Raw genomic sequence first — 25,556 nt, 5'->3', positions numbered from 1 at the left:
TTCTGTGTCCCCCAGTGGCCCAACAATTGTCCATGGGGATCTTGAGCAGAAGGAGAAGGCCAGCCTCTCCCCCCTCTCCCTTTTGACCCCCCAACAAAGGGGACCCAAGGAGGGAACCCTGCGGGTCTCAACCCACCCATAGAGGCATAGGCCTTTGGACACCCGTTTCCATAACTACCCATGCTACGCTTGGCCCGCCTCCGTGAATCTGGCCAATCCTGCCTTGAATTTCTGCAGACTGACAGCTGCCAGAAGTCCCCGGCCCCGCCCTCCCGCCGTCGACAACGCTTCCTGTGGATCGGAGCTCTGGACGAAGCGGATTGGGCGGTCCTCCCTAAGCGGCCCAGGATTGGCGCACGGGGGTGGGGACTCTCGCGCGGTTGGATCCCGGGGACGCCCGTCACGGCCGGATAGGGCGGCGTGCGGAAGCCCTCGGCTCAGCGGCCCGGATTGGTGGCTCGGGAGCGGCCAACCCTCCCTCTCCGTGGTGGGCGGGGCCGCCTTTGCCGCTCGTCGTCCAGTCCCGTGAAGCCGGAAGCGAGGACGCGGCCGTTCGGGATGCGGGTGGCGGTGGACTTCGAGGAATGCCTGAAGGACTCGCCCCGCTTCCGGTAAGCGGCGCCCCCCCCGGCTTCTCAGCGGCGCCGATTGGCCCGCTCCCTTCCGTGGGAGGCGGAGCCCCGCCCCGGCCTCTCCCCCGCGCGCCCCCTCCTCGAAGCCGGGCCAGCAGCGACCCCCCCCCCCGCCGTGTGTCCCCCCGTGGGCTCCTGCTCGGGCGCCTTTTGCAGCTGGCAGACGCCATTGCCCTCCAGCCCCCCCCTCCAGCCCCCTCCTCTCCCCCGGCTGAGGCTGAGGCGGGCAGAGGCCGAGGAGAGGGGGGGGGCTTGCGGAGGGAGGGAGGCCTCCCAGGGCCCCTCTGTCTCGGCCGGTGACCTCCGGGCCCCGCTCGGCTCTCCCCCCCCCCCCCCGCAGGGCTGCCCTGGAAGATGTGGAGGGAGACGTGTCGGAGCTGGAGCTGAAGCTGGACAAGGTGAGCCGAGCGGCCTCAGAGGGCCCGGGGAGGCGAGAGTGGGGCTGGGTCCTCGGGGCCCCTGGGAGGGAAGCGCCACCCCGCAGCAGCCCGGCGCCCCGAGGAAAGAGCCTCGAGCCTGAGCGGGAGGGGAGGGGGTGATGGGAAGGCTGAGAAAATGCCCTGAATGGTCTGTGAGTGTTGCGGGAATGACTGGTGGGGCGGAGGGATGGCGTCTGGGGAGAGACCGTCCTTGTGTCTAGCTGTCTTGGTGTGTGCTGCTCTGTTGCCTTCTTTCGAGGGCTGGACTGAAACAGTTTGTGTCCAGGATATGAGGGGGGGGTCAGTCAATATTTTCCCAGCCCTCTTTTGGACTCGTGCAGTCTACAGGTCCTCCATGCAAGGCAGGTTGGCTGCCATTGTTTCTCTGCAGTTCTGATTCTCCTCTGAAGTCTGTGTCGGTCTTGTTGGGTTGCAGAACCAAACCAAACAGTGATAGAGGTGCAGATGACAGACTCAGTGATTCCTCTGTAGAACTGGGTCAGCAACATCCTTGGGCAGTTGGACTTTCCTGATTTGGCAGAGAAAGAACATTCTTTGTTGTGCTTTTTTTGATGATGTTTTTGATGTTAGGTGACCATTTTAGGTCCTGAGATATGATAGAAGCTAGAAATTTGAAGGTCTCTACTATTGATACTATGTTGTCTAGTATCGTGAGAGTTGGGAGGGTTTTCCCTAAAGTCTACCACCATTTCTATGTTTCTGAGTGTGTTCAGTTCTAGATTTTTCTCGTCACACCACTAGGCTAGTTGTTCAGCCTCCCATCTGTATGCGAATAAACTGTATGTTTCATCGTTGCTTGAATGAATCCGATCACTTTTGTATCATCTGCAAATTTCAGTAGTTTAACAGATGGATCGTTTGAGATGCAGTCATTGCTGTATAGAGAGAAGAGAAGTGGTGAGAGTACACAGCCTTGGGGGGTACGGCTGTGCTAATTGCACATGTATCTGATGTGATTTTTCCTAGCTTCACCTGCTGCTTCCTGTCTGTTAGGAAGCTTGTGATCCACTTACAAGTGTGTTCAGGTACCGCTAGCTGATTGAGTTTGGTTAAGAGAATGTCCGGTACAATGGTGTTGAATGCTGAACTGAAGTCTTCAAAGAGGACCCTAGCGTAGGTCATTGGAGATTCAAGATGTTGTAGGATGTAGTGTAGAGCCATATTGACAGCATCATCTGTTGATCTATTTGCTCGGTATGCAAATTGCAGGGGGTCTAACAGTGGATCCGTGATGGTTTTCAAGAGAGACACCGCTAGCCTTTCAAAGGTTTTCATAACTACAGATGTTAGAGCAACTGGTCTGTAGTCATTGAGTTCCTTGACGGAGGGCTTCTTCGGCACTGGGATGATAGTCGAGCGTTTGAAGCAGGAAGGGACATAGCACAACTCTAGTGATTTGTTGAAGGTTTGGGGGAATATGGGGGCCAATTGGTCAGCACAGACCAGCTTCTTCTCTACTGCCCTTCTTGTGGATGGGCACAGCACTGGCCATTCTCCAATCCTCAGGAGCATCTCCTGTTAACAGGGATTGGTTAAACAAATCAGTCAGGGGCGTAGCAATGATAGATCTGAGTTCTTTAAGAACTCTGGGGTGGATGCCATCTGGACCCATGGCCTTATTTATGTTTAATCGGTCAAGTTCTTCTATTGGAAAGGGTGGTGAGCAACAAACCCTCCAGATGTTGGAGGGAGACTTTGGAATCCACCCACAGGAGGAACGGGGGTGGGGCGCAAAGGGACCACCCTGGACGGGCTGGGCAAAATGTGTCGGATGAGGCTTTCTTCAAAGTGGGGGGGGGGGGAGGGAATCCCCAGGTTGTCTGCCCGCCTCTGCAGGCGCCCCCCAAGAAGTGTGCTTCCCAACCAGTGGCTGCAGAGGCCCTCAGGCTGCGAGGGGCAGGGGGGTCAGCGCTGGAGGGGCCCCGTCCCCCCGGAGTCTCAGACATTGCAGGGGGACGGGATGGGATGGGACAGGGGGGGCCTGAGGCGTCTCTGCCTGCCTGCAGCAGGGGCCTTGCCAATGAAGCCCAGCTGGGCCTCCCAAGTGGCTTCCCCTTCTTCGTGGCAGAGGGATGAGTCACGAGGGAAGGAGAACGGACAGGGGAGGAGGCCGCCTTCTCCTCCCTTGCAAACTCGGCTCTGGAGCCCCGAAGGGCTTTGGCGCAGTGGGTAGAGGGCAGCACTGCAGGCCACTGAAGCTGAATGCGAGAGCTGCGGATCAGCGGTTCAAATCCCCCCACTGGCTCCAGGTTGACTCTGGCTTCCCTCCTTCCGTGGGGGGGTCAAATGAGGACTTGGATTGGGGGGGGGGCAATTGGCGGGCTCTGTTGCTAAACATGTTGTAAGCCGCCCTGAGTCTAAGGAGAAGGGCGGCATGTAAACATCAGATGGGTGGATGGATGAATAAATAAATGGCCAGGCTTAGCCCCAGAGGAATGGGGGGGGGGGGCTGTGCAGGGCTTTCAGGAAGTCGGTTCTCCCTTCGGTGTGGGGTGGGGCCTTGATGTCTCTGGGTCCTCTATCCCTCTTGGGGGGGGGGGAGAGAGATACAGGGAGGGGCCCCTTGTTCATCTCGGCTCGTCCGTCTGTGTGTGTGTGTGCGCGTGTGTGTGTGTGCTTTGGGGTCTCCTGCTTGGGAGGGAGGGAGGGAGGGCACTGTGGGGGCAGGGAGCTCCCTTTTTGGGGCCCTGGGAGGGAGGGGGGCGGGCAGGGCCTGTGAGGAGGCTGCTCCCTTCTCCTCTCGCAGCTGGTGAAGCTCTGCATCGCCATGATTGACACTGGGAAGGCCTTTTGCGGGGGCCAACAAGCAGTTCATCCATGGCCTGCGGGATCTGGCCCACTACTCCAGCAAGGACGACCTGGTGGAGGTAAGGCCCGGAGGGTGGGGGGGCGGGGGGGGGCTGCTCGGGGGCTCAGATCTCATCCGGGGCCCCGACTGCAGCTGTCCGCCTGGGTGCTGGGGAGGGGGAGGTCGGGGGAGAGGAGGGAGGGAGGGAGCCCTTCTGGGGGGGGGGCTGCCTTTTCAGGAGGAGATGCTCCCCCCCCCGTTCAGCTGGGGGCCGGTTTCCATCCCTCCTCTTCCCCCCCCACCTTTCCAGGGAAACTTGACCAAGTTCTCCGACAGCCTGGAGGAGATGATCAATTACCACACGGTGAGTTTTTTGGAGCCTCTCTGGGGGTCTGCACTGGAGCCCCACCTGGCGAGGGAGGGTCCCTGGCTGGCCCCCCCCCATGGACCCTCCTGGGCCTCCTGTGGGTATTCCGGCTGGACTTCCTGGAAGGGGGCCTCTTGGCGTGGGGCCTGCCCCCCCTCCAAAATGCTTGGGATGGGGGGGAGGGGAGGAGCTTCCTTTATTTTGCAGGCTTGTGTGGGGGAGGGGGGAGGAGACTGGGGTTGCTGTGTCCCCCCCCCCTGAGAAACCTTCATGGGCCTTCTGCCCCCCCTCCCAGGACGGAGGAAGTCCTGGGCATGTGGCCCAGGAGAGAGTTTAGACGGGGGGGGGGCACCTTGAGCCAATTCAGTGGAGCCCCAATTGGCTGGGGGCCTCTTGAGCCGCGTCCCTGGTGGGTCCAGGCCGTGGGCGTCCCTCGGAGCCTCCCTTGACCTTCAGGCTGTGAGGCTTGTGGCCTGAAATGGCTGAAGGGGGGTCAGCGTGTTTGGAGGACTCGGTTCATTATCACCACTGCCCTGCACAGTGAACAAACGAAGGGGGGAGGTCGCAATGCACCACAGCCCCCCCCCCGAAACATCAACAGAATGAGGGGTGGACGAGATCAGTGGGGGAGGGAGAGAGACCTCTGCCTAAGATCTGGGGGGGAAGGGGGGGAGGGAAAATGGCCTTGTGAACGAGGACGCACATCCCCCCCCCCCTTTCAGATCCTGTTTGACCAGACCCAGCGGTCCATTAAAGCCCAACTCCAAATGTTTGTGAAAGAGTAAGTCAACTCCCAGGGCTGCCAGAGGTGGGGGGGGCTGATGGGAGCGCCCCCCCCAACCCCTCTAGCACAAAGCCCCCCCCTCTTAAGAACCGTACTGGGGGGGTGGGGGCGAAGCAGTTGGGTTTGCAGCTGCTCAGCTGGGAGGGGGGCCCCTTCTGGCTCCCTCCACTCCCAGGTCTTTGGCTATGCTGAGGGGGGGGGCAACCCACAGATGTGCGTGCCGGCTGTGGTCTCGGAGCAAGGCCCAAAGCGGGCCCAGTTTCCTCTCCCTTGGGGAGGGGGGGGGGCGAGTGTTATCTGTCTCTCTCTTAAGAGCCTGAGTGGCCGCAGCCCGTCTGGAGGGTCTCATTGTCCTGCTGCCGCCCCCCCCGCCACACCCCCCCCGCCTCCCTTTCCTGTGTCCTGGGGAGGCCAGAGTGGGGGCGCTGGTGCTTGGGCCAAAGACCTCTTGTTGGGGGGGGAGAAGAGAGGGGGAGCCCCATGGTGGGGGGGAGGGGAAGGTGCTTCCTCCTCCCCCCCCTCTCACCCTCACCCCCCCCCCAGGGACATCCGGAAGTTCAAGGAGGCCAAGAAGCAGTTTGAGAAGGTGAGCGAGGAGAAGGAGAGCGCCCTCTGCAGGAACGCCCCAGGCCCCACGCAACAAGCCCCACGAGGTCGAGGAGGCCACCAACATCCTCACTGCCACCCGCAAGTGCTTCCGCCACATCACCCTGGACTACGTGCTGCAGGTGAGCCTGGCCGGGGGGAGGGGCGGGGGACCCCGGCTGCCTTGCTCGAGGGGGAGGGGCTGGTAGGAGGGGGACCAGGGGGGGAGCTTGACCGCCACCTGCCCTGGACTTCCCACTGAGCTTCCCTTGGGGGGGGGCAAGAGGGAATTCTCCCCCCACGGCTCCCCCTCATTCCTCCCCCCCCCCAGTGAAGCCAACAGGGGGTCTCTTCTTCCCCAGATCAACGTCCTGCAGTCCAAGAGGAGGTCCGAGATCCTGAAGTCGGTGGGGGTGCCCGTTCCTGAGCAGAGGGGGGCACGGGCAGCCCTCAGACCAGCAGCCGGCCCCTTGCAGGCTGTGGGGAGACGCTGCAGGGGCCTCCCTGGGAACACCCCTGGTCCGGGGGTTCTGTTGGACCCCCTGCCCTTCCTCGTGGCCCCCTTCGTGGCTGGCTCGGAGTCCCAGGGCCCTTGATCTGCAGTCCAGGGCGGTTCTGCCACCATCCCTGCCCGTGGGTAGTGGCCGTGGCGGCCCGCATAATAACTGCCATAGACCGCCATGGAATCGGGTTGGTCGAGAGGCTCCCCTGATTGACAGCCTCGAGGGGGCGGGTGTTTCAAGCGCCCTCCCCGGTCCAGCCTACGCCGTCCTCTGCTGCCCCCTGCAGATGCTGTCCTTCATGTGCGCCCACCTGGCCTTCTTCCACCAAGGCTACGACCTCTTCAGTGAACTGGGGCCCTACATGAAGGAGCTGGGCACTCAGGTGAGGAGGGGGCAGGGGAGGGGGGGAGGGCAGCCCCGAGGGGACAGAGAGCGGGCAGCCCTTGTGTCTTTGGACCCCCTGCTCTCCCTCCCTGGGGAGGGTCTCGCGGTGGCTCCTCCAGGCATCCTCCCGTGAGGAGGGGTGGGGGTGGGCGGCTGGAAAGCTCGGCTGCAGGGCAGCAGCTCTCCACTCCCCCTACCCACTAGTCCCCCCTCCCCTCCGGCCAGTCCAGCCCCACCTGCTTGGCCCCTCGCGGCTCCCTGCACTCCGCTCCCCGCCCCGGAAGGATAGCTGGGAGGGGGGCCAGCCCCACCTGTGCAGGTCAACCATGGGGGTGGGGGGGCAGCTCCCCTGGGCCTCAGGCGCATAAAGTGGAGCCCGGAGGGTTCCCCCCCCCCTTGTTCTTTCTGCAGCTGGACCGCCTGGCTCTGGACGCAGCCCGAGAGAAGAAGGAGATGGAGCAGAGACACTCCACCATTCAGCAGAAGGTACCGGGGGGGGGGGGGACTTGCAGGGGAAGGGCTGGCTGTGCCCCCCGGGGGCCCTAACACCCGCCTGCCTTGCCCGGGAAGCCACCCTGGGCCTTGGACTCCCGCCCTGCCCGAGGGGCCCCTCCGTGGGGGGAGAGTCCTGCAGGGCCTGGATGTCCCTCTCCCCTGCCCTCTGGGGGGGCCCGGACTCTGAGTGGGGGGGCATTCCTGTGGAGGCAGCTTCGACCTGCAGGGACAAGTCAGCCCGGGGGTTCAGGGGCCCCAGTGCGTGTTCCTTGGGGGGTGAGGGGGTGTCCTCAGGTCCCACCCTGGGGCAAGGGCTGCTGGCGGGGCAGGCTCTCTGCCCCCCTCCTGACACCTCCCCCCCCCCCGGACGGCTGAAACGTTCTCGCTGGCGGTTTTAAAAAGCGTCTGTGGCCGGGATGAATAAAACCCTGGAAGTGGAGCACGGAGCGGAGCAGCTCTTGGAAGCAATGGAAATGGAGTTGGGGGGGGGGTGAAGGAGAAACGCAAGCCCTTAACCGGGGGTCTTCCTGCGCGTGGCCCCTCCAGGCTGCCCTTTGCTCCTGGGGGTGGAGGTGGGGGGGGAGCACATGGGTTTGGCTCTGGGGGCTCTCCCCCCCCCCACCAGGGCACCGGGCACAGGCCCCTGGGTGTGCGGGGGACACCCGGCAGTGCTGGGCCCACGGGAGGTCTTGGAGGCTGAAGCGATGGCCGGGAAGGGGGCTGCCCCCACCGGGCAAGTGGGGCTTTGCGTGCAGACTTCATCACCGTCTTCCTCGTTGCTCCCTGGGCCCCAAGTCCCCCCACCCCATCTTTCCCAGAGGGCTGCAGGGAGCAGGCCTTGTCCCCCCGTCCCTCCCTCCCTCCCCCCCCGAGACATCCCGTCGGAAGCTTTTGGCTGACGGGCACCGGCCTCTCTTGGTGCCAGGACTTCTCCAGCGACGAGATGAGGCCGGAGTCCAGCGTGGATGCGGTGAGTGGCATCGTCATGGAGGGCGACCTCTTCAAGAGGGCCAGCAACGCTTTCAAGACCTGGAACAGGTGAGGCGGCTCTGTCCCCTGAGCTGGGGGGGGGGGCGGGGGGGGTGTTTCTCTCGACTCTCAGAGCACGAGCCCAGTCGTGTGTCCCCCTTCCTCGTCCCCTTGGCTCCCTTGCGGGGGCCCCTCTCCTGTTCCTTGGCCCCTCCAGCATTGGGGGGGAGGTCTCTCCCTGCAGAGGGTCGGTGGGGAGTCTCCTCAGTGGACATGCCCAGTGGGGGTGGGGGGGTGAGTTGGCGAGAAAGAGACACTGGGGGGGGGGGAAGCAAATGCGAGAGCGGCTGGTGGATGAGGGGGGAGAAGGTCTCTGGTGGACGAGGGCTGTGGGGGGAAGCAAGGGAGCCTGCCAGGGGGGGCACCAAAGCCCAGAATTCAGGGGGGCGGAAGGGAGAGCCCTGTGAGCCATGGGGGGGGTGTTTCATGGGAGCCCCCGTCAGAGCGCCTTGTTTTCAAAGGTAGGCAGCCCCAATGGTTCTCTTTCACCCTGTGAGTGGGGGCAGGGGGCACGGAGGGGCTGCTTGCCCAGAGCCTCCCCCTCCTCCCTCCTCCCAAAGAGGGGCCGGGGCGCCTGTGCCTGCCTGGGCAAGGGAGGGGGGGGCTGGCCCCACAATGGGCATCCCCCTTGGAGCAAACGGGGGGGGCGAAAGGAGGGGGGCCCTTGGAGGTGGGGCAAAGGTCAGGGCAGGGAAGAAGAGGGGGAGGCTAGCGTGATGGTGTGGCCTGAGCCAGCTCCCTGGGCCGAAGGTACAGAGGCCACCAGGAGATCCCCAAGGGCTGCTCTGGGGGCGGGGTGGATATTTTTTTTTTAAAAAAAATATTAAGTTTCTACATATAAAAAACAATCTAAAGAAACAAATGAAAGAAAGACAAATTCGGCTTATGAACGTCCGTTTCTCTGGCGTTTGATGTGTGTGCGTAGAGAGTTATTTGCTTATCATCAATATTTTCATTCACTTTCTACATGTTTCTTATATAAAAGACATATTTTGTCAACCATGTTGTTGACTATCACTATCGAGCGACCTAACACTGAGTATCTAGGGTGTCTAGGGTGTGGAATTGTGGGTTTGTTTTCTATAGTTCTATATATTGTGTTTGTTTTTAGTGGTTTTATGTTCCATCCGTGTTCCTCTATTTTCATTTCAGTTGAGGACGAAAGGAAGAAGGGCCTAGTTTGCTGCTTCCCCCTTAGAACAGAACAGAACAGGATTCTTTATTGGCCGAGTGTGATTGTGCACACAAGGGGTTTGTCTTTGGTGCAGATGCTCTCAGTGTGCATAAAGGAAAAAGAGGCATCATCTTTAGGCTTTTCATGTATTTTTCTGTTTAGAAACATAGAAACATAGAAGTCTGACGGCAGAAAAAGACCTCATGGTCCATCTAGTCTGCCCTTGTACTATTTTCTGTATTTTATCTTAGGATGGATATAGGTTTGAGCCATTTGTACCAATTTTCCCATATTTTGTAAAATTCGGATGTATCTTTCCTTGTAATTCCAAAGTCCTTTTGGTCATTTCTGCACACGGAAGGACCTTAATTATGAAGCTCAGAGTTGTGGGGGCTGTTTTTGTGTTCTCCAGTTTTGTGCACCTAGCAACCTTGCGGCCGTTATAATAGGGTCAAGTATCTGTCTTCGTTTCTCCATTTCGGTCTCTCGATACCAAGAAGGAAAAGTTCGGGTTTTAAAAAGATGCTCTGGGCCAATTTGCTCCGGGGGGCTCTGGGTTTTGTGTCTCTGAGGGCTCAGCACCTGGGGGGTATTTGTGGAGCCCCAGGGCTGGATTGGCCCATGGAGGGGAGGGGGGGGAGGGGGTTGGAGGGGCAGCCTCCTTTCCAAGCTCAGCCCCGGGGGGGGGGGGCACGCTGGGCATCCAGTCTTGGTCACTATGCTGTAGAAAACATGCTGAGACTCTAGGAAAGAAAAGAGAGTTGGGGGGCTGCTCAGGAGTGAGAAGAAGGCCCTGCACAGGGAGGGGGTGGCAGGGGGTTCCCTACATTGAGGGGCCGCCCCAAATGTGTGTGTGGGGGTGTCCACCACAGGTAGGAACCGAGGGAGCAGAGGAGCCATCTGGAGCTGGGGGGGGGTCTGCCTGGAGGCCGTTCAGGAGGGGATGGGCAGCCCCTCGCCCGCACTGGCGGATGGTTCCCTGCTTCGCAGAAGGCAGACCAACAGTTTGGCAGATCAAATCCCACCAGGCTCCAGGTTGGCTCAGCCCCCCCCCCCCGTCCTTCCCAGGGGGGTCAAATGAGGACCCCGATGGTTGGGGGCAAGAGAGGCTGGCTCTCTGGAGACCCTCAGAGGGGGCTGCAAGAGGCCCGGGAAGCGGGTGCGTGAGTGCGCTGGCTCTGGAGACCCCCGGGGTGCCTTCTCTGTCCCCCTGAGGACCCCTGGGTGCTGCTGGACGTCCCAGCCCTCCTACAGGGGTCTCGCAGGGTTCCTCGGTGGGGTTGGGGGTGTGGGGAGGGGGCGGAGGGGGGCTGGGCGCAAGAGCCGAGTCCCTCAGGTGGGCTTCTCTTCTTCTTCTTCTTCCTCTCCCAGCTCTGCTCCATTGCCGCCTCCAGCGCCCTCACTCGGCTGCTTTTCTGCCTGGTTCTTTTGCCTTTGGTTTCTCCACCCACCCACCCACCATCTCTCTCCTGCTTCTGTTTTGACCCTCCCTCATTTTCTCCACCTGACAGGAAACCCCCCAGTGGCAGCAGGTACTTCTCGGCATGTGGCCCCTTGCCCCCCCCCTCCCAGGTTCTGTGGCCAGACATGGTGGACGGGCGTGGCTCTGAGCCTGGCCTGCCTCCTCCCCCCTCCTCTTCCTCACTTGGGCGTCCCCAAGGCCCAGAAGGCCCCCCCTCCTCCTCCTCCTCTTCCTCACTTGGCCTTCCCCAAGGCCCAGAAGGGCCTCCTCTTCCTCCCCTCCTCTTCCTCACTTGGCCTTCCCCAAGGCCCAGAAGGGCCCCCTCCTCCTCTTCCTCCTCAGGTGGGGATGCAGGAGAAGCCTCCCATGGGGAGGGTGTTGGGGGGGGTCTTCCTTGACAGGGGAGGCTGCCTCCCTGCCGTCTGACTCTCCTGGGCGTCTCTGTGCCCCCCCCCCCCGAAGAGCTCTACCTGTTTTTCCTTCCAGCTCCTCCCTTTTATAAAGCTTTTTCGTGATAGTGATAATCGTGCTTCCAATACCTTCATGGCTCTCAGCTTCTTTCTGTGCCGCCCAGGGTCACTTCTTGTTGAGATGGGGGACAAGTAAATAAAGAAATAACGGGGGGGGGGGGGCATCGGAGGGGAGAGAGGCTGCCAAGAGGGGAGGGGGCCTTGGCCACTGAGGGAAGCTGGATCCACATGGCAGCTGTGTCCCCCCCATACGACCCCCCCCCGTGATGCCTTCTGGTCCAGCCCCCCTCCCCCTGCCATGTTTTCCTCTTCTGAGGGGGAGGGTGGCCCCTCCCCTGTCTGCTGCTGCTGGCTGCCTGCCAGTTTGTGGCTTTCGCTCCTTGTGACCCCCCCCGGGGCCTCCTGAAAGGGGTCTTGGCTGGTATGGGGGCCCCTCCCGCCAGAGAAACCCCGGATTGCCCCGCCTTTCCCTCCCTTGTCCTCCTCAGGTGGGGGGGCTGACTGCCAGGCATCGCAAGGGTCCCTGCCCTGCGTAGCCCAGCGGCCTGGGGCGCCATCCCAGCCGAGCGGCCTTTGCCTGGAGGGGTGGAGGGCCGGCGGAGTCGGGTGGAGGGGCCCAGGGGGGGGGGGGTTGCCAGCGGGGGATCTGCTTCCAAGGACAGAATGCCCCCCCCCCCGGTTGGTGCAGGGCCAGGGGAGGCCATGGGCCGTGGGGAGACCCCTGCAAGGGCTCAGCCAGCGTTGGGGGAGGGGGGAGAGCTGTTAGCATTTGTCACATGGGGGGGTCAGAAAAGAACCCAAAGGTAAAGGGGTGCATCTCCCCCCCCCTTACCACTCCTCCCTCCCTTCGGGGGCCCCGGGGCCTTTGTCCTGCGCAGCCTCTGCCCCCTGGGAACAAAGCGGGTCCCGGAGAGAGGCAGCCGGCCGTTTCCTTTTGGGGTGAGGAGGTCAAGGGGCTCAGAAAGCGGCTCAAGAGGGGGGGGGGACCTCCTCAGCCCAGCCCCCTCCCTCCCTCCTTAGGGGAGCGGCACAGCGGGGGGGGGCTTCCTTCTCAGGCACACACACACACACACACACGTGTTCTGGAGGGCCCCCTCCCCCCGAGGTCTCCAGGGTCAGTGGGGGGGAGGGTCCTGCTGAGTGGGCTGCCTCCCCTCCCCCCCCTGCAGGCGCTGGTTCTCCATCCAGAACAACCAGCTGGTCTACCAGAAGAAGTTCAGGGTGAGTCCCGGAGGGCTTTGGGGGTCCGGGCCCCCCATCTGCAGCACTGGCTGGCTTTGGCCTGACCGTTGGCAGGCTGGCCCAGGACGGGGGTGGGTGGGTGAGCCAGGTGGGCAGGCGGGCGGGCACCCACCCCTCAAATGGCCAAGGCCAGGTTGGACCCCCTTGCCCGGCTGGGGGCTGCTTGGCCTTGGCCCTCCCGTGGCCCCTCACTCCCTGGGGAGGGTTCCCCCCTTCGGCTGGGCCCGGCTGCCCCCCCCCCCCCCGGCTGAGCGCTGGGTCTTCCCTCCACGGCCCAGGATGCGCCCACGGTGGTGGTGGAGGACCTGCGGCTCTGCACCGTGAAGCCCAGCGAGGAGCTGGAGAGGCGTTTCTGCTTCGAGGTGGTCTCCCCGACCAAGTGAGTGAGGGGGGGGCAGCAGGCAGGTGGGCCTCTTCCTCAGGGAGGGGCTGCAGCAGGTCAGGGGCCTCCGGAAGGGGAGGATGGGAGATGGAGTCCCCCAGCGGTGGGGCTTCCCGGAAATTCACCCGTGGCTCGCTTGCTGGATGAGACCCTCTCCGAGTTGGTGGGGCTTTAGGGGAAGCCAAGCCCCCCAGCCGGGATCACGTAGCCCCCCGGGGGGAAGCAAGGGGGGCTTGAGGGCAGAAGCCTTGAAACGGCCCGGGACACGCTCTGCTCTCTCTCCTTAGCTCGGGCGAAGGGACGGCGGGGCCTCCTCCTCCTCCTCCATCCCGGGCCACGGGGACCCCAGTCCAGTTTCCCTTTAGCAGAATCAGAGCCCCCCCCCCCAGCATAACCCCCCCCACCCGGCCCCTCTTGTGCAGGAGCTGCATCCTGCAGGCCGACTCGGAGAAGCTGCGTCAAGAGTGGGTCCAGGCTGTGCAGACCAGCATCGCCAGCGCCTACCGGGAGAAGGGGGAGGAGGCCGAGGTGGGTGCCCCCCTCCCTCAAAACCCCCAGCCCCTGCCTGTGAGCAGCTCTCCCCCCCCCGGATGCCACTGCTGCTGCCCCCTCGGGCTCTCCGGTGGAGTGGTCAGCTCTGGCCTGGGACCAGCCGAGCCGTTCATTGGGGGGGGTCTGCAGAGGAGCGACCCCAGCACTCCCCCCCCCCCCGCTTCTCCTTCTGCAGGTGGAGAGGAAGCGCCCCCCCTCCACGGGGAGCCCCGAGTCAAGCCAGGAGTCCCGGGAGAAGTCGCTGAAGGGGGAGGGCTCGCTGCAGAGGGTCCAGGCCATTGCCGGCAACGGGGGGTGCTGCGACTGTGGCCAGCCGGACCCCCGCTGGGCCAGCATCAACCTGGGCATCACGCTCTGCATCGAGTGCTCAGGCATCCACAGGTGGGCAGCAGGCGGGCAGTCGCGGGTGGGCTCCCCTCCTCCCCTGCCCCCTTTCTAAGGCGATGCCCCACCCGCCACCCGTCTGCCCGCAGGAGCCTGGGCGTCCATTTTTCCAAGGTCCGGTCCTTGACGCTGGATTCGTGGGAGCCGGAACTTTTGAAGGTGGGCAGAGCGGGGGTGGGGGGCTGGGGGAGTCCAGGGGGTGGGGGTTTGTTGGGCTCCCTCGGTTGGGGCTGGTAGGCTGAGGCCAATGGGGCCTTGACCCCCCCCCCCGACACAGCCCCCTCGAAGGGTGGGGCGCAGGCTGGGAGCCTCTGGGTTCTGACTCTGGGCTTTTCCCACAGCTGATGTGTGAATTGGGGAACGGAGTCATCAACCGAGTGTATGAAGCCAACAGAGAGAAAATGGGGGCCAGGAAGCCCCACCCTGGGAGCCCCAGGTACTTAGCAGCAGGGGGGGGGTTTGCATGTGTGTATGTGTATTTCCCCCCTCCCTTAAGCCCCTTAATTTTTCTTTTATACAAACATTTCATTTCTCATTCATCAGTGGTCACCTGAGGTTTTTGTGCCCATTAAAATTTACCTCCACAATCTCTGCCTGTTCTCATGTTACTACTGGTAGTAAGTCTGCTGTCCTGACCCTTCTCTTCTTCTTCGCTCCCTTGAGTCTCATGGCTTCTACCTTGACTCTCACCCGCCTTCTGCTGTCTCCCCCAGGCAGGAGAAGGAGCAATACATCAGGGCCAAGTATGTGGACCGGCGCTTTGTGGGAAGGCCAGCCCTGACCCCCAGCCAAGGGGGGGAGGAGCCGCCAGGCAGCCCCCAGGAGAGCGCGGCCCCTTTGGAAGGTATCCAGGCGGGGGGGGGGGTCAATGAGATGTCCCTCCCTCCCCTCCCCCTTCTTGTAACTGGGGAGGGGGAGTCCAGGATACCCTCCCACTTCTGCCTATCAATCAATCACACACACACACGGCTGCTGCTCTGGGCTCCTCTGGGGCTGGTGTGGGGGCTCTGCCCTTGGCCTTAATTGGGGGGGGGGGGGAAGACAGGAAGGACGGCTATGGAGGTTCTGGGGGCGGGTGGGTGAACTGAGGGTGGGGGCCCATGCTCGCCTGCCCCACCCACCCACCCACCCGTGGGTGTTGCCCCCGCTAAGGCCTGCCGCCTTCCCTTGAAACAGCTTCCCCAAGCAGTGACCAGGCCCCCCAGGAGAGCCAGGAGGGGGGCAGGGAGGGCTTCGGCCCAGCCGGCCTCTTGCACCAACCAGGTAGGGGCTCCTGCTGGCGGGGGCTGCCTGGGGACCCTCCCCTTCTTTCCTTGGGTGGCATCCCCACCCCTCCCCCCCTGAAAGGAGCATCTGGGGGGGCGGGAGAGGCGTTAAAATGCCCGAAGGAGGAGGGGGCCTTTGAGATGGGCAGTCCCCTTCATCCTCCTGCTGCTGCCTTGGAGCCCCCCCCCCGGGTGGCCAGACAGGGAGTGCCTCCCCCTCCTCCCCTTCCTCCTCCAGGGGGAGAAAGCCAGGCGGCCTCTGCCCCCACCGCTTCCCCGGACGGACGGCTGAGGGCCACAGGGCTGCAGCTCTACCAGGCGGCCTACCAGAAGAGCCTCCCCCGCATGGCCGAAGCCCTGGCCCAGGGGGCGGACGTCAACTGGGGCCAGCGGGAGAAGGACGGCTTCACTCCGCTCGTCCAGGCGGTCCGTGGGGTGAGCTGGGCCTGCTGGGCCCCTCGAGGGGCTTCGGGGCTTTCGGGCCGCCTCTTGCGGGACTGGGGAAGGGGGGGCAGGGCCGCTTGCAACCGAGAGCTCAGGCTGGACGCCCCCCCCTCTGTCTCCCCCCACCCCAGGGTTCCCTGGTCACCTGCGAGTTCCTCCTCCAGAACGGGGCCAACGTGAACCTGAGGGACACCCGGGGCCGAGGGCCACTACACCATGCCACCATTCTGGGCCACACCGGGTAGGTCTTGGGGCCTGGGGGGGGGGGGTGTGCAGGGGGGGGCCCTTCCTGGGTGGAGGCCCTCTTCTGCAGGGAGCTGACCGCTGGGGGCGGGTCTCCTCCACAGGCAGGTGTGCCTCTTCTTGAAGAGGGGGGCTGACCAGCACGCCAGGGATGAGGACGGGAAGGAGCCCCTGGACGTGGCCATAGAGGCCGCCAACGCAGACATCGTCACCCTGTAAGGGGGGGAAGGGCATCCCCTTTGGGGGGGAGGGGGGACGTGGTCTCGGCCCACTTGGCTCGAGCGGCTCCTGCCCTGTCACAGGGGGGGGGGCGTGTGGGCAAGACCCTCGGGGGGGGCTGAGCCTCCCTCCCCTTTCCCTGCAGGCTGCGCTTGGCCAGGATGAACGAGGAGATGCGGGAGTCGGAGGGCTTCTACGGCCAGCCAGGTGAGCCTGCCCAGCAGCCCCCACCCCCCAGGCAGCACAGGAAGGGACCCTAGCAGGCCAAGGAAGGGGCCTCACCAGCTGGGGGCGGCTGGAGGAAGGGGGGGCAGTTCCCAGAGGGGGGGGGCTCCTGGGGCTGGGCCTTTCCTCCAGTGACAGGTCGGTCACTCCGATGGTCCTGGCTGAAGGAGGCTGGCCAGCAGAGGTGGGGGAGGGGATCAACCCCCCCCCCCCCGCCAGACTGCTCTCCCTCTGAGCACGTGGGGGGGGGCTGGGGGGCTCCTGCAGAGACCTCCCTGGGGGGCCCATCGTGGGTGGGGGGTCGCCTGTCTCCAGTGCCCCTCTCTCTCTTCCGCAGGGGATGAAACCTACCAGGACATTTTCCGGGACTTCTCGCAAATGGCCTCCCACCACCCAGAGAAGCTCAAGCGCTTCCAGCCACGGGACACCCCGGGGGGGGAATGAGATCGGTCCCCCCCGTCCCCCCCATCCACCTACACTACCTTCCCCCCTCCCCCTTTTTATACATAAATCTGATTTGATTGCATCCTGGTGACTGTCTTGCAATGGGGCTGGGGGGGGGGGAGCCCTCAGGGGGGGGAGAGGGGGAGGGGACTCCAAGGGTCTTCCTGAGCTGCTGCGGGGCCCAGTCGGAAGGAGCCGCCCTCCCCGATCGTCTGACCCACTGCCCAGCCCGCCCCTTCCTGAGGCGTCTGGCCAGGCCTTCTGGGGGGGGGGGGGGCGGGCAAGAGATGGAACAGACGGGGCCTCTTCTCGGGTGGGAGGGGCCTTCATCCTCTTGCGTCCCCGCCCACAGCCCCCCATCCCGCTCGGCCTTTAGCATCCCCCCCCCGGGGGCTGCTCAGCGGAGGCAACGGAGCCTGGAAAGGAGCAGCCACCAGAGAAGGCCCCGGACGACGCCCCCCCCCCGCCCGTCTGCTGCGCCTCTGTCGCCGCCTTCCTTGCAGCGGGCCCTCCTCCTTCCCCGAAGCAGTTGCCGGGGGGCGGGGGGCTGTGGAGGTTGGGGGCGGGGCCTGCCCGCTCAAAGCCGGCGCCGCCCACTCCGGGGAGGCGGGGCTCCCGGTCCAGGCAGCGGGGCTGCTCCTCCTCCCGGCGGGGCGGGGCTTGGCTTGCCCCTCCTCCTGCTGCTGCTCGTGCGGGGCGGCCATGGCGCGTCGTCGGGCGGTGCTGCGCGCCCAGCCGTGCGCTCTGGCGGCGGGGGCGATGGCCTTGGCCTGCGCGCTCTACTACGCGGCCTCCTCCGGCCCCCCGCCCGGCCCCTCCGCCCCCTCCTCTTCCTCCTCCCTCGACGGGGCGGCGGCGGGCAAAGCGAAGGCGGCGGGCGAGGCGGAGGCGGCGGCTGAGGTGGCGGTGGTGGCGGTGCTGGCCAAGGCGGAGGGCAACGCGGCGCTGCGGGCCAAGGCGGGGGCGGCGCTGCGCTCCCTGGTGCGTTTCGGGAAGCTGGGCCCGCGGGAGTCGCTGGCGCTGCACCTGCTCTGCGACCCGCCCAGCCGCCGCCCCGCCCGCCTCCTGCTCCGACGCGCCCTCCGCCCCGCCGCCTTCCCCTACAAGGTGCGGCCCCCGCCCCGTCGGCCGCGCTCAGGGACCGGGGAGGGCGGGCAGCCTCCGTCCCGGTGGGGCAGCTGAGCCGGGCGGGGAGGTTGGCTGGGAGCCTCCCCGCAAGCCCCTCCCCTCGTCTCAGTCCGTTCTGGGCCCCCCCTGATTCCGCCCCCCGGGTCCGGCAGGTGGTCTTCCACGACCTGGAGGCGCTGGGCCGGAAGCTGCAGCCCACCGTGGCGGCCCTGCAGGAGCTTTTCAGCGCGGGCGCCGGCAGCTACTACGGGGACGCCCTCTTCTTCCTCTCCGTCGCTATGCATCGCCTGCTGCCCCAAGGTGAGGGGGCGCTGGAGGGGCGGGCGCATTCGGAGCCTCCTTTGGGGCCACCACCAGAGCAGTCCGGGGGACCTCGGTGAACTGAGCGGCTGCGGAGGAGGCAGAAACACCGGTGGCCTCCCAGCTGAGGCCGGGGATGCTGGCCAGAGAGATCCCACCAGAAGCGCCTGGAGGAGCTGCCTGTCCACGCCTCCTCGGTTACGGGCCGCAGGGGGTGGGCTTCTTCCCTCCTGTAGCTGAATAGAAAATGGAATTCTGCATTGGCCGAGTGTGGCTGGACGCGCAAGGGGTTTGTCTTTGGGCCAGGCGCTCCCAGGGGACATAAAAGGAAAAGAGGCACTGGTCAAGGTGCCTCTCTCCCTCCGGACTCTCCAGCGGCCACCTTTCACCTCCAGCGGTCACTCCCTGGGAAAGGGTGTTTTGTGGAGGGGGGGGGTCCCTGGCAAGCTTCCTGCCTTGGGTGTTGTTCCCAGGAGAGACCGCCCCCAGGAAACCCAGCCCAGGGTCCTATGGATGCCCAGGAGGGTCCAGAGCCCGGGGGAGGGGTCTCCCTCTTCCCGCAGAGGTCCGGAGGGTGGGTGCAGAAAACACACCTGCCGCCAAATGGCCAAAGCAGCCCCGAGATTTGGTTTTGGGCCAGGGGGGCCTTCCACCTTCAAGGGGCTGGGGGAGAAAAGCGGCCCCCATCCCCAGGGACCCCAACCCCTCCAGGCGCTTTGAGGTGCTGGCCCAGCTGATGAGAGGTGATCCACAGCCAGGCCGCCGTCCTTTCTGACCTGGTCTTGGGGGGGGGGGGAGCTGGGAGCGCTGGAGGCAACAGAGCCCCTCCCCCCTGTCTGACCAACTCCCTTTGGCCTTCCAGAGGTTTCACGGGTCATACAGGTGGACCTGGACGTGGAGTACCGGGCCAACATCCGGGAACTCTTTCAGGAATTTGACAACTTCCCGGAAGGAGCCGTTATTGGCATCGCCCAAGAAATGCAGCCGGTCTATCGGTACGTAGCCACGCCAGCCACAGTCCCCTCCCCAGGCCCTTCGTTGCTGGGCCCCTCCAAAGCCTAGGAGGAGGGGTCCCCTGGGCCTGCTGCCGCCCCTCTTCCTTCCCTTTCAGGCACTGACCCCGGCAGAGGGTGGTCTTTCCTGGCAGGCAGTGGCACGTAGCCCCCCTGCAGGCAACTGGGGGAGGGAGGGGGAAGGGCAGGGCTTGGCAAGGGGGCAGCGGCTGCCTCCCCCTCCCCCCTCCCAGAGCCTGACCTCTCCCCCTCCCCAGGCACATCTTCTGGCAGTACCGGCAGGAGCATCCCGGGACCAAGGTGGGGGAGCCGCCTCCGGACGGGCTGCCCGGCTTCAACAGTGGGGTGCTGCTGCTGGACCTGGAGGCCATGCGCCAGTCGGAGCGCTACAACCGCCTGCTGGAGCCGGCGGTGGTGCAGCAGCTGGCCAGCCGGTTCCACTTCAGGGGCCACCTGGGGGACCAGGACTTCTTCACCCTGGTGGGCATGGAGCACCCCGAGCTCTTCCACGTCCTGCACTGCACCTGGAACCGCCAGCTCTGCACCTGGTGGCGCGACCACGGCGGCTACGGCGACGTCTTTGAGCGCTATTTCCGCTGCGATGGCCACGTCCGTCTCTACCACGGGAACTGCAACACGCCCATCCCGGCAGAGTAGTGGCTGCTCGGGGGGGGGGGTGGCCAGGTCAGAGCTGAGGGGCAGCCGTGAGTGGATGTTTCAGGGGGCCGGGCCGGGGGCCTCCCGAGAATCCGTCCCACAGCCGCCCAAGCCCTTCTGCCCAGGGGGAGAGCCCCCGCCTGGAGCTGCGGCCCCACCTGGCCCTCGGACGTGGGGGGAGGGGCTTGGTCAGAAGAGCCCGTGCGGTGAAGTGTCCTGCTGGCGGGATCCCTGGGCCTGGAGAAGAGCCCCCCCCATGTGGCCCCCGAGCGGCCCTCCCGCCTGGGTCTCAGCCACCCTCCGGCAGGCCGGCAGGAGCTCTGGACTGGACTAGAGCCGCCTCTGGGCTCCTGGGCTGAGCTTGTGGAGGGGGGGGGCTCTGCCTATCAGTGACCTGCAGGGCTAACCTTCACGCCCCCCCACCCACACGCAAGAGGAGCAGGTAAGCGGGGGGAGGGGGAATGCTGCTATTTCTTTTCACCTTTTGCAATAAAACGGTGGGGACCACCAAGACCCTCTCTGCCAGTTGCTTGTCCAAGTCGAGGCAGCCGGAAGCCCACCAAGTGAGGACCAGCCCCCGGCCAGCTGTGTCCATGCGCTGCACCTCCGGAAGAGTTGGCCGGAGCTGTCCCGGGGGTCAGCAGAGGAGCCCTTGGAGGGGTCGAGGGGCCCTTGCTCAGCCCACCTGGCTAGGCTCATGTAGCAGGAAGCCCCCCCCCCCCCGGATGCTGCCCTCAGCCGGGGGGGGGGGGCTTCGTATCTCTTGCAGGTCACAATAGAGTCATCTAGTCCAACCCCCCCCTCCCCCCATTCACACCATTTCGGATAAATGGCTGTCCAGTCAAGTGTTGGAGCTCCCATGACCTCCGCAGGCCACTTCTGCGCCACCGGTGGATCGCTCTCACCGCCAGAAGGTTCCTCCTCATTTCCAGGTGGAATCTCTCCGTGGTCAGCTTCCATCCGTTGCTCCTCCTCTGGCCTTCTGGTGCTGCTTTGGAAAACAGCCTGACCCCCCCGTCCTCTCTGGGGCAGCCCCTCGGGTATTGGGACGCACGGCTCCCCTGTGTCCCCTGGTCCTTCTCTTCGCCCGTCCGGCCCAGTTCCTGCGACCACTTTGCGTGAGTTTTAGTCCCCAGTCCCCTTCATCCTCCTGGTTGCTCTCGTTCTGCAATTTTTTTTTATTTCAGTGACTTTTGTAGTGTGGTGGCCAAAACTGGATGCAGAACTCCAGGTGTGGTCTTGCTAAGGCTTTACCAAGTGGTGTTAGAACCTCCCCAGTCCCAGGCCGCATCCCTCTGTTAAAGCGTCTCAGGGTTGTATTGGCCTTTTTGGCTCCTGCGGCACATGGCTGGCTCCGATTCCGCTGGTTGTCCACCCAGACCCCCAGGTGCTGCCGTTGAGTGTGGGCATTTTGGGTTTTTCTCACCCAAGTGCAGGACTTCACTTTTTTCTTGCGCATCCTTGGGATCAAACCTCCGGAGCTCTGCAGCCAAGAGGGAGGAGGGCACGCAGGGGGTCGGGTAGCAGGCGTGTGCAATGACACCCACTTGCGCCCCCTTGTGGAGGCCTCTTGGAACAAAAGTGTCGGTGTGGCACTTAAGACCCACGGCTTCTCGGGGTGCAGATGGAAGCGGCTCGGCCGGCCCTTCTGTCCCCGGCGTCCCTGGGGCCTCTTCTGCTCAGGTGGGGCTGACCCCAGATCGGCCGGCCGTTGGGGAGGCAGCCTCGGCTCTGGGCAACAAGGCGCCTGGGGAGGTTTAGAAGCTGCAGCTTAGAGACCCCTCCGGCCCCTGGGACCCCACCCCCACCCCACGCTTGGCCTTTCTCCACTTAGCCCAGTGAATAAGAGCAAGACGTTAAAAACCGGTACGAAAACGACTAATAGAGACCCCCAGCCAGACCGACATGCTCCCACTCACGTTCCTGGCCAATTCCAGGGTTTCACTCACTCAGTGATTGGCTGGAAGGGTGTGAATCTCTGGAGGCAGTGGATTCCATAGAGTCGGAGCCCCCACAGAGAAAGCCCTTCCCCATTCTTGGGCTGACAGGACCCGGAAAAGGCCGCTGGGAAGTATGGGGCAGGAGGCGGTCCCGAGGTACAGTGGAACCCCGACATACGAGCAGCTCTACTTACGAGCTACTCGAGATACGAGCTGGGAGAGTAGAGAAATTTTTGCTCGACTCACGAGCTTCCATTCGGGATACGAGCCAAGAAGAGCCGGCCTGGCTTGCTTTGCTTCCGAGCTGATGCAGAGCCGAATAAAGCGTCACGCCCCTCTGACGCTTTCGGCGGCTTCCGAAGCGATGCTGGGCTCTTTTGCCGCCAAAAGCGTCAGGGGGGCGTGACGCTTTATTCGGCTCTGCAAAGCAAACCAGCCTGGCTCTTCTCCGTTCGTATCCAGCGCTTGGTGAGTCCTTGGCTTCTGCTGGGGGTGGGGGGATCTGAACGCTTTCTGCTGGGGGTGGGGGGATCTGAATGCTCTCCCTGGCTGGGAGCACTTTCGCTGCGAGAGAGGGCTTTCCCGAAAGGGATGGAGAAAGCCCTCTCTCGCAGCGAAAGTGCTCCCAGCCAGGAGGCTGCGAGAGAGGGCTTTCTCCGCCCTTTCGAGAAAGCGCGCCTGTCTGAAAAGATCGCCGCCGGTCTGGTGGGGTTTTGCAGCAACCTCCAAGCAACCTGGGCTCGGAGGTTGCTGCAAAACCCCACCGGACCGGCGGCGATCTTTTCAGACAGGCGTGCCAATTCTCCGCTTTTAGCAGTGAGCGGAGAATCGGCGCGCCTGTCTGAAAAGCTCGTAGCCGGCATGGGGGGATGTTCCATGCCGGCTACGATCTTTTTAAACAGATGCGCCGATTCGCCGCTCACCCGGAGTGAGCGGAGAATCGGCGCGCTTGTCTGAAAAGCTCATAGCTGGCATGGGGGGATTTTCCATGCCGGCTACGATCTTTTTAAACAGATGCGCCGATTCGCCGCTCACCCGGAGTGAGCGGAGAATCGGCGCGCTTGTCTGAAAAGCTCGTAGCTGGCATGGGGGGATGTTCCATGCCGGCTACGATCTTTTTAAACAGATGCGCCGATTCGCCGCTCACCCGGAGTGAGCGGAGAATCGGCGCGCTTGTCTGAAAAGCTCGTAGCCGGCATGGGGGGATTTTCCATGCCGGCTACGATCTTTTTAAACAGATGCGCCGATTCGCCGCTCACCCGGAGTGAGCGGAGAATCGGCGCGCTTGTCTGAAAAGCTCGTAGCTGGCATGGGGGGATGTTCCATGCCGGCTACGATCTTTTTAAACAGATGCGCCGATTCGCCGCTCACCCGGAGTGAGCGGAGAATCGGCGCGCTTGTCTGAAAAGCTCGTAGCTGGCATGGAAAGCCCCCCCATGCCGGCTCCGAAGCACCGGGCACCCCTCAGCCGACGTCTTTTCCCCTCAGCCCTCGGGCTTGCACGCATTAATCACTTTTCCATTGTTTCCTATGGGAAACAATGCTTCGACCTACGAGCTCTTCGACATACGAGGTTCCTTCCGGAACCAATTAATTTCGTATGTCGGGGTTCCACTGTAGTCTGGTCCTGAGCCGTGATCACCAACACCTTGAATTGAGACCAACCGGCAACCAGTGCAGCTCGCGGAGCATCGGTGTTATACGGGTGTATCGGCACACCCGTAATAGTTGGCGTGGCTGCCCTTTGTACCAGCTGTAGTCTCCGAAGGCTTTCCGAGGGTGGCCCCGTGAAGGTTTCCCTCCCTCAGCTCAGGTGGAGGCCGGAAGGAGTGGACTTTCCCCTGCTTAGCCGCCTGCTGGTAGGGAGCAGTCTCAGGCCCAGGCTCCCTCTGCCCATGCGGGGCTGGCTTGGCTCCTGCAGAGGCCCACCTCAGCTATTCCTTGGGCCCCAGCCCAGCCCCCCACAGCTGTGCAGAGGAAGGGCAGCCTGAGGGGTGGGGGCAGGTCCTGGAAGGAGGGGCAGGGAGCGGGGCAGAGGGGATCCTCCCTGTTTTCCAGAGAGTGGGCGGGAGGGCCAGACCCACAAAGAGACCCGGCCACTGCAGCCTTAGCCACAAAGATGGGGGAAGTGCCGGCAGATGGCTGGCACAGAGGGGCACCTCCCCACCACTGCCATGGGGCCCTCGCCCTCAGCACTGCTGGCATCGTCGGGCCTGGCGGGTGGGGGAAGGAACGTGGGTTCAGTCCCAGGTGGGGCGCAGGTGCCACGGAGGCTGCTCGGAAAGAGGGCTGGGGGGGGCAGGACCACACAGTTTGAGGGAGGGGGATTTATGGCCTCTCTTGGGCCTGCCTGTTCCTGGGCAAGAAACGTGCACTCGCAGGGGCCCGGTTGAATCTTGCTGGGTGATGACGGAACGGAGGGGCCTTGGGCAACTCCCAGGACGGCTTCATGGCCTCGTCCGGGTCTTGAGTGAGGGCTGAGCCCACCAGGACCCCAGGCTGCTACCAAAATATCTGCTGCTGGGGGGGGGGCAGGGCAGGAGGGGGGCAGGGAGCTGAGGCCCAAGAGAAACAGGCTTCTTTCTCCTGCAGGGAAAAGGTGGCGTCTCCTAGAACGCCTCATTTCCCCAGTGAAGGTGCTGACTTCCCACACTGGTGCCCTCTGCCCCCTGACCGGCCTTGACTGCAAAGGACAGGAGCACCGGCCACTCTTCGCACCCAGACCCCAGGGCAAAAGCCCCCCCCCCTCCTCAGCCCTGGAGCCCCCGAGAGAAAGCCTGGAGCCGGAAAGGCAGCCCGGAGCAGCAGGGGATGCCCAGGGGGTTGTCGAGGCCCTGCAGAGCAACCAGCCCCGACCGCTCTCCTCTGGCCCTGCAGGTCCTTTAGCCTCCCAGCGGGACGGCCAGCCTGGAGCCTGTGGCGGCCCAAGGAGGCCACTTCGGGGCAGCCCACCTGGGAAGCAGCCCCAAGAAGGAAGGCGGCCCAGCTGGACTCCTTAATCTCAAAGGCCGGGATTAACTTCTTGACCACCTCCAGGGCTGCTGGGTTATGTAGGTCAGGGGGGGGGGGGAGCTGGGGAGAGTTATGGACCTCTATTGCCTGCCCCTCCCCCACCCAGGATGGGGCCCATCCCTCGGTGGCCCTGGTTTGATTCCAGTGGTGGCTGCCGCCAGGGGAGCCTTGAATGAGACCCAGGGGGACCCCGGGAGGCCGCCCCCGCCGTCTTCAAGGGTCTCCTTCCCTGAGGACAGTTGCTCTTCTGGGGCGGCCGCCACCCAGCCCGGGAGCCCCCAACTAAGGGGCCAGGGGCCTCGGGGGGGAGGCAAATGGGCAGCTGGGGGGGCAGGAAAGGAGGAGCTGGGGAGGCTGGGCTGCACCCTCAGGGCCTGTGGGGTGGGAGGCGGGGGGTTCCCGCGGGGCCCCGGTGGGCTTTTGCTTTTGGGCACCCCCCCCCCGCCCGGGGAAGGCAGCGCAGGCCTTGGGGGCCCCTCGCCCTCCCGCCAGCTCGTGGGATCTGGCAACGCCTGGTCCTTTCAGGGTCCCCAGCAGAGGCTCTCCTGCGGGAAGGGGCGCCGCTCCGGCTCTGCCGCCCCCTCCGCTGCCCGGCGAGGAAGGCCAAGTCCAGCACTGCGGGTGGCGCAACAGGAAGTGGCCCGGGACGCGCTGCACAAACGCCGCTGCAGCCTGTCAGCCCAGAAATGTGGGGACTGAGCAACTGTGCCAAGCCGGTGCCTCCTTTACCCCCCCCTCACCTCCTTCCTCCTCCCCCTTCCTCCTCCTCTTCCCCCTCCTCCTCCTCCCCCCCCCGTTCCCCCTCCTCCTCTTCCTCCTCTGGGGTGGCTCAGCCGACGGGACGGTTCCGCAACCCGAAGGCCTGCCGGTGCCTGGACTGGCCCACGCGGGGGCCTTGGGAGATGCTTCCAGGGACGGCAGACGCGCACCCCGCCCTTTTTCAGCCCACCCACCAGACCCCCCCGCGAGGCGACCCTGGTTGGGGGGGGGGAG

At 64.2% G+C, this 25,556-nt stretch overlaps 2 protein-coding genes across 2 annotated transcripts; both read left to right on the top strand.

Annotated features, from left to right (window-relative positions):
- Positions 1–466: 466 nt before the first annotated feature.
- Positions 467–16,595, top strand: ACAP2 (ArfGAP with coiled-coil, ankyrin repeat and PH domains 2). Its single transcript, XM_070753871.1, is given in 25 exon segments — positions 467–611; positions 973–1,030; positions 3,819–3,866; positions 3,868–3,939; positions 4,171–4,224; positions 4,950–5,008; positions 5,555–5,636; positions 5,638–5,739; positions 5,959–6,003; positions 6,386–6,481; positions 6,895–6,969; positions 7,904–8,016; positions 12,283–12,334; positions 12,634–12,734; positions 13,160–13,265; positions 13,465–13,670; positions 13,763–13,832; positions 14,015–14,109; positions 14,387–14,517; positions 14,850–14,936; positions 15,177–15,373; positions 15,514–15,623; positions 15,730–15,840; positions 15,990–16,051; positions 16,407–16,595. Coding segments are annotated over 25 exon segments (2,292 nt in total). The 5' UTR covers positions 467–558; the 3' UTR covers positions 16,514–16,595.
- A 207-nt stretch (positions 16,596–16,802) lies between these two features.
- On the top strand, positions 16,803–20,122 carry XXYLT1 (xyloside xylosyltransferase 1). Its single transcript, XM_070753872.1, has 4 exons — positions 16,803–17,620; positions 17,794–17,941; positions 18,804–18,936; positions 19,212–20,122. Exons 1-4 carry the CDS (start codon positions 17,216–17,218, stop codon positions 19,609–19,611), a joined length of 1,086 nt encoding a protein of 361 aa, XP_070609973.1. The 5' UTR covers positions 16,803–17,215; the 3' UTR covers positions 19,612–20,122.
- Positions 20,123–25,556: the final 5,434 nt, after the last annotated feature.

The sequence above is a fragment of the Erythrolamprus reginae genome, chromosome 5 (genome assembly GCF_031021105.1).
Source record: "Erythrolamprus reginae isolate rEryReg1 chromosome 5, rEryReg1.hap1, whole genome shotgun sequence".
NCBI lineage: Eukaryota > Metazoa > Chordata > Lepidosauria > Squamata > Dipsadidae > Erythrolamprus > Erythrolamprus reginae.
Note: the sequence above shows the minus strand (reverse complement) of the source record. Positions and strands in the feature narration are given on the sequence as shown.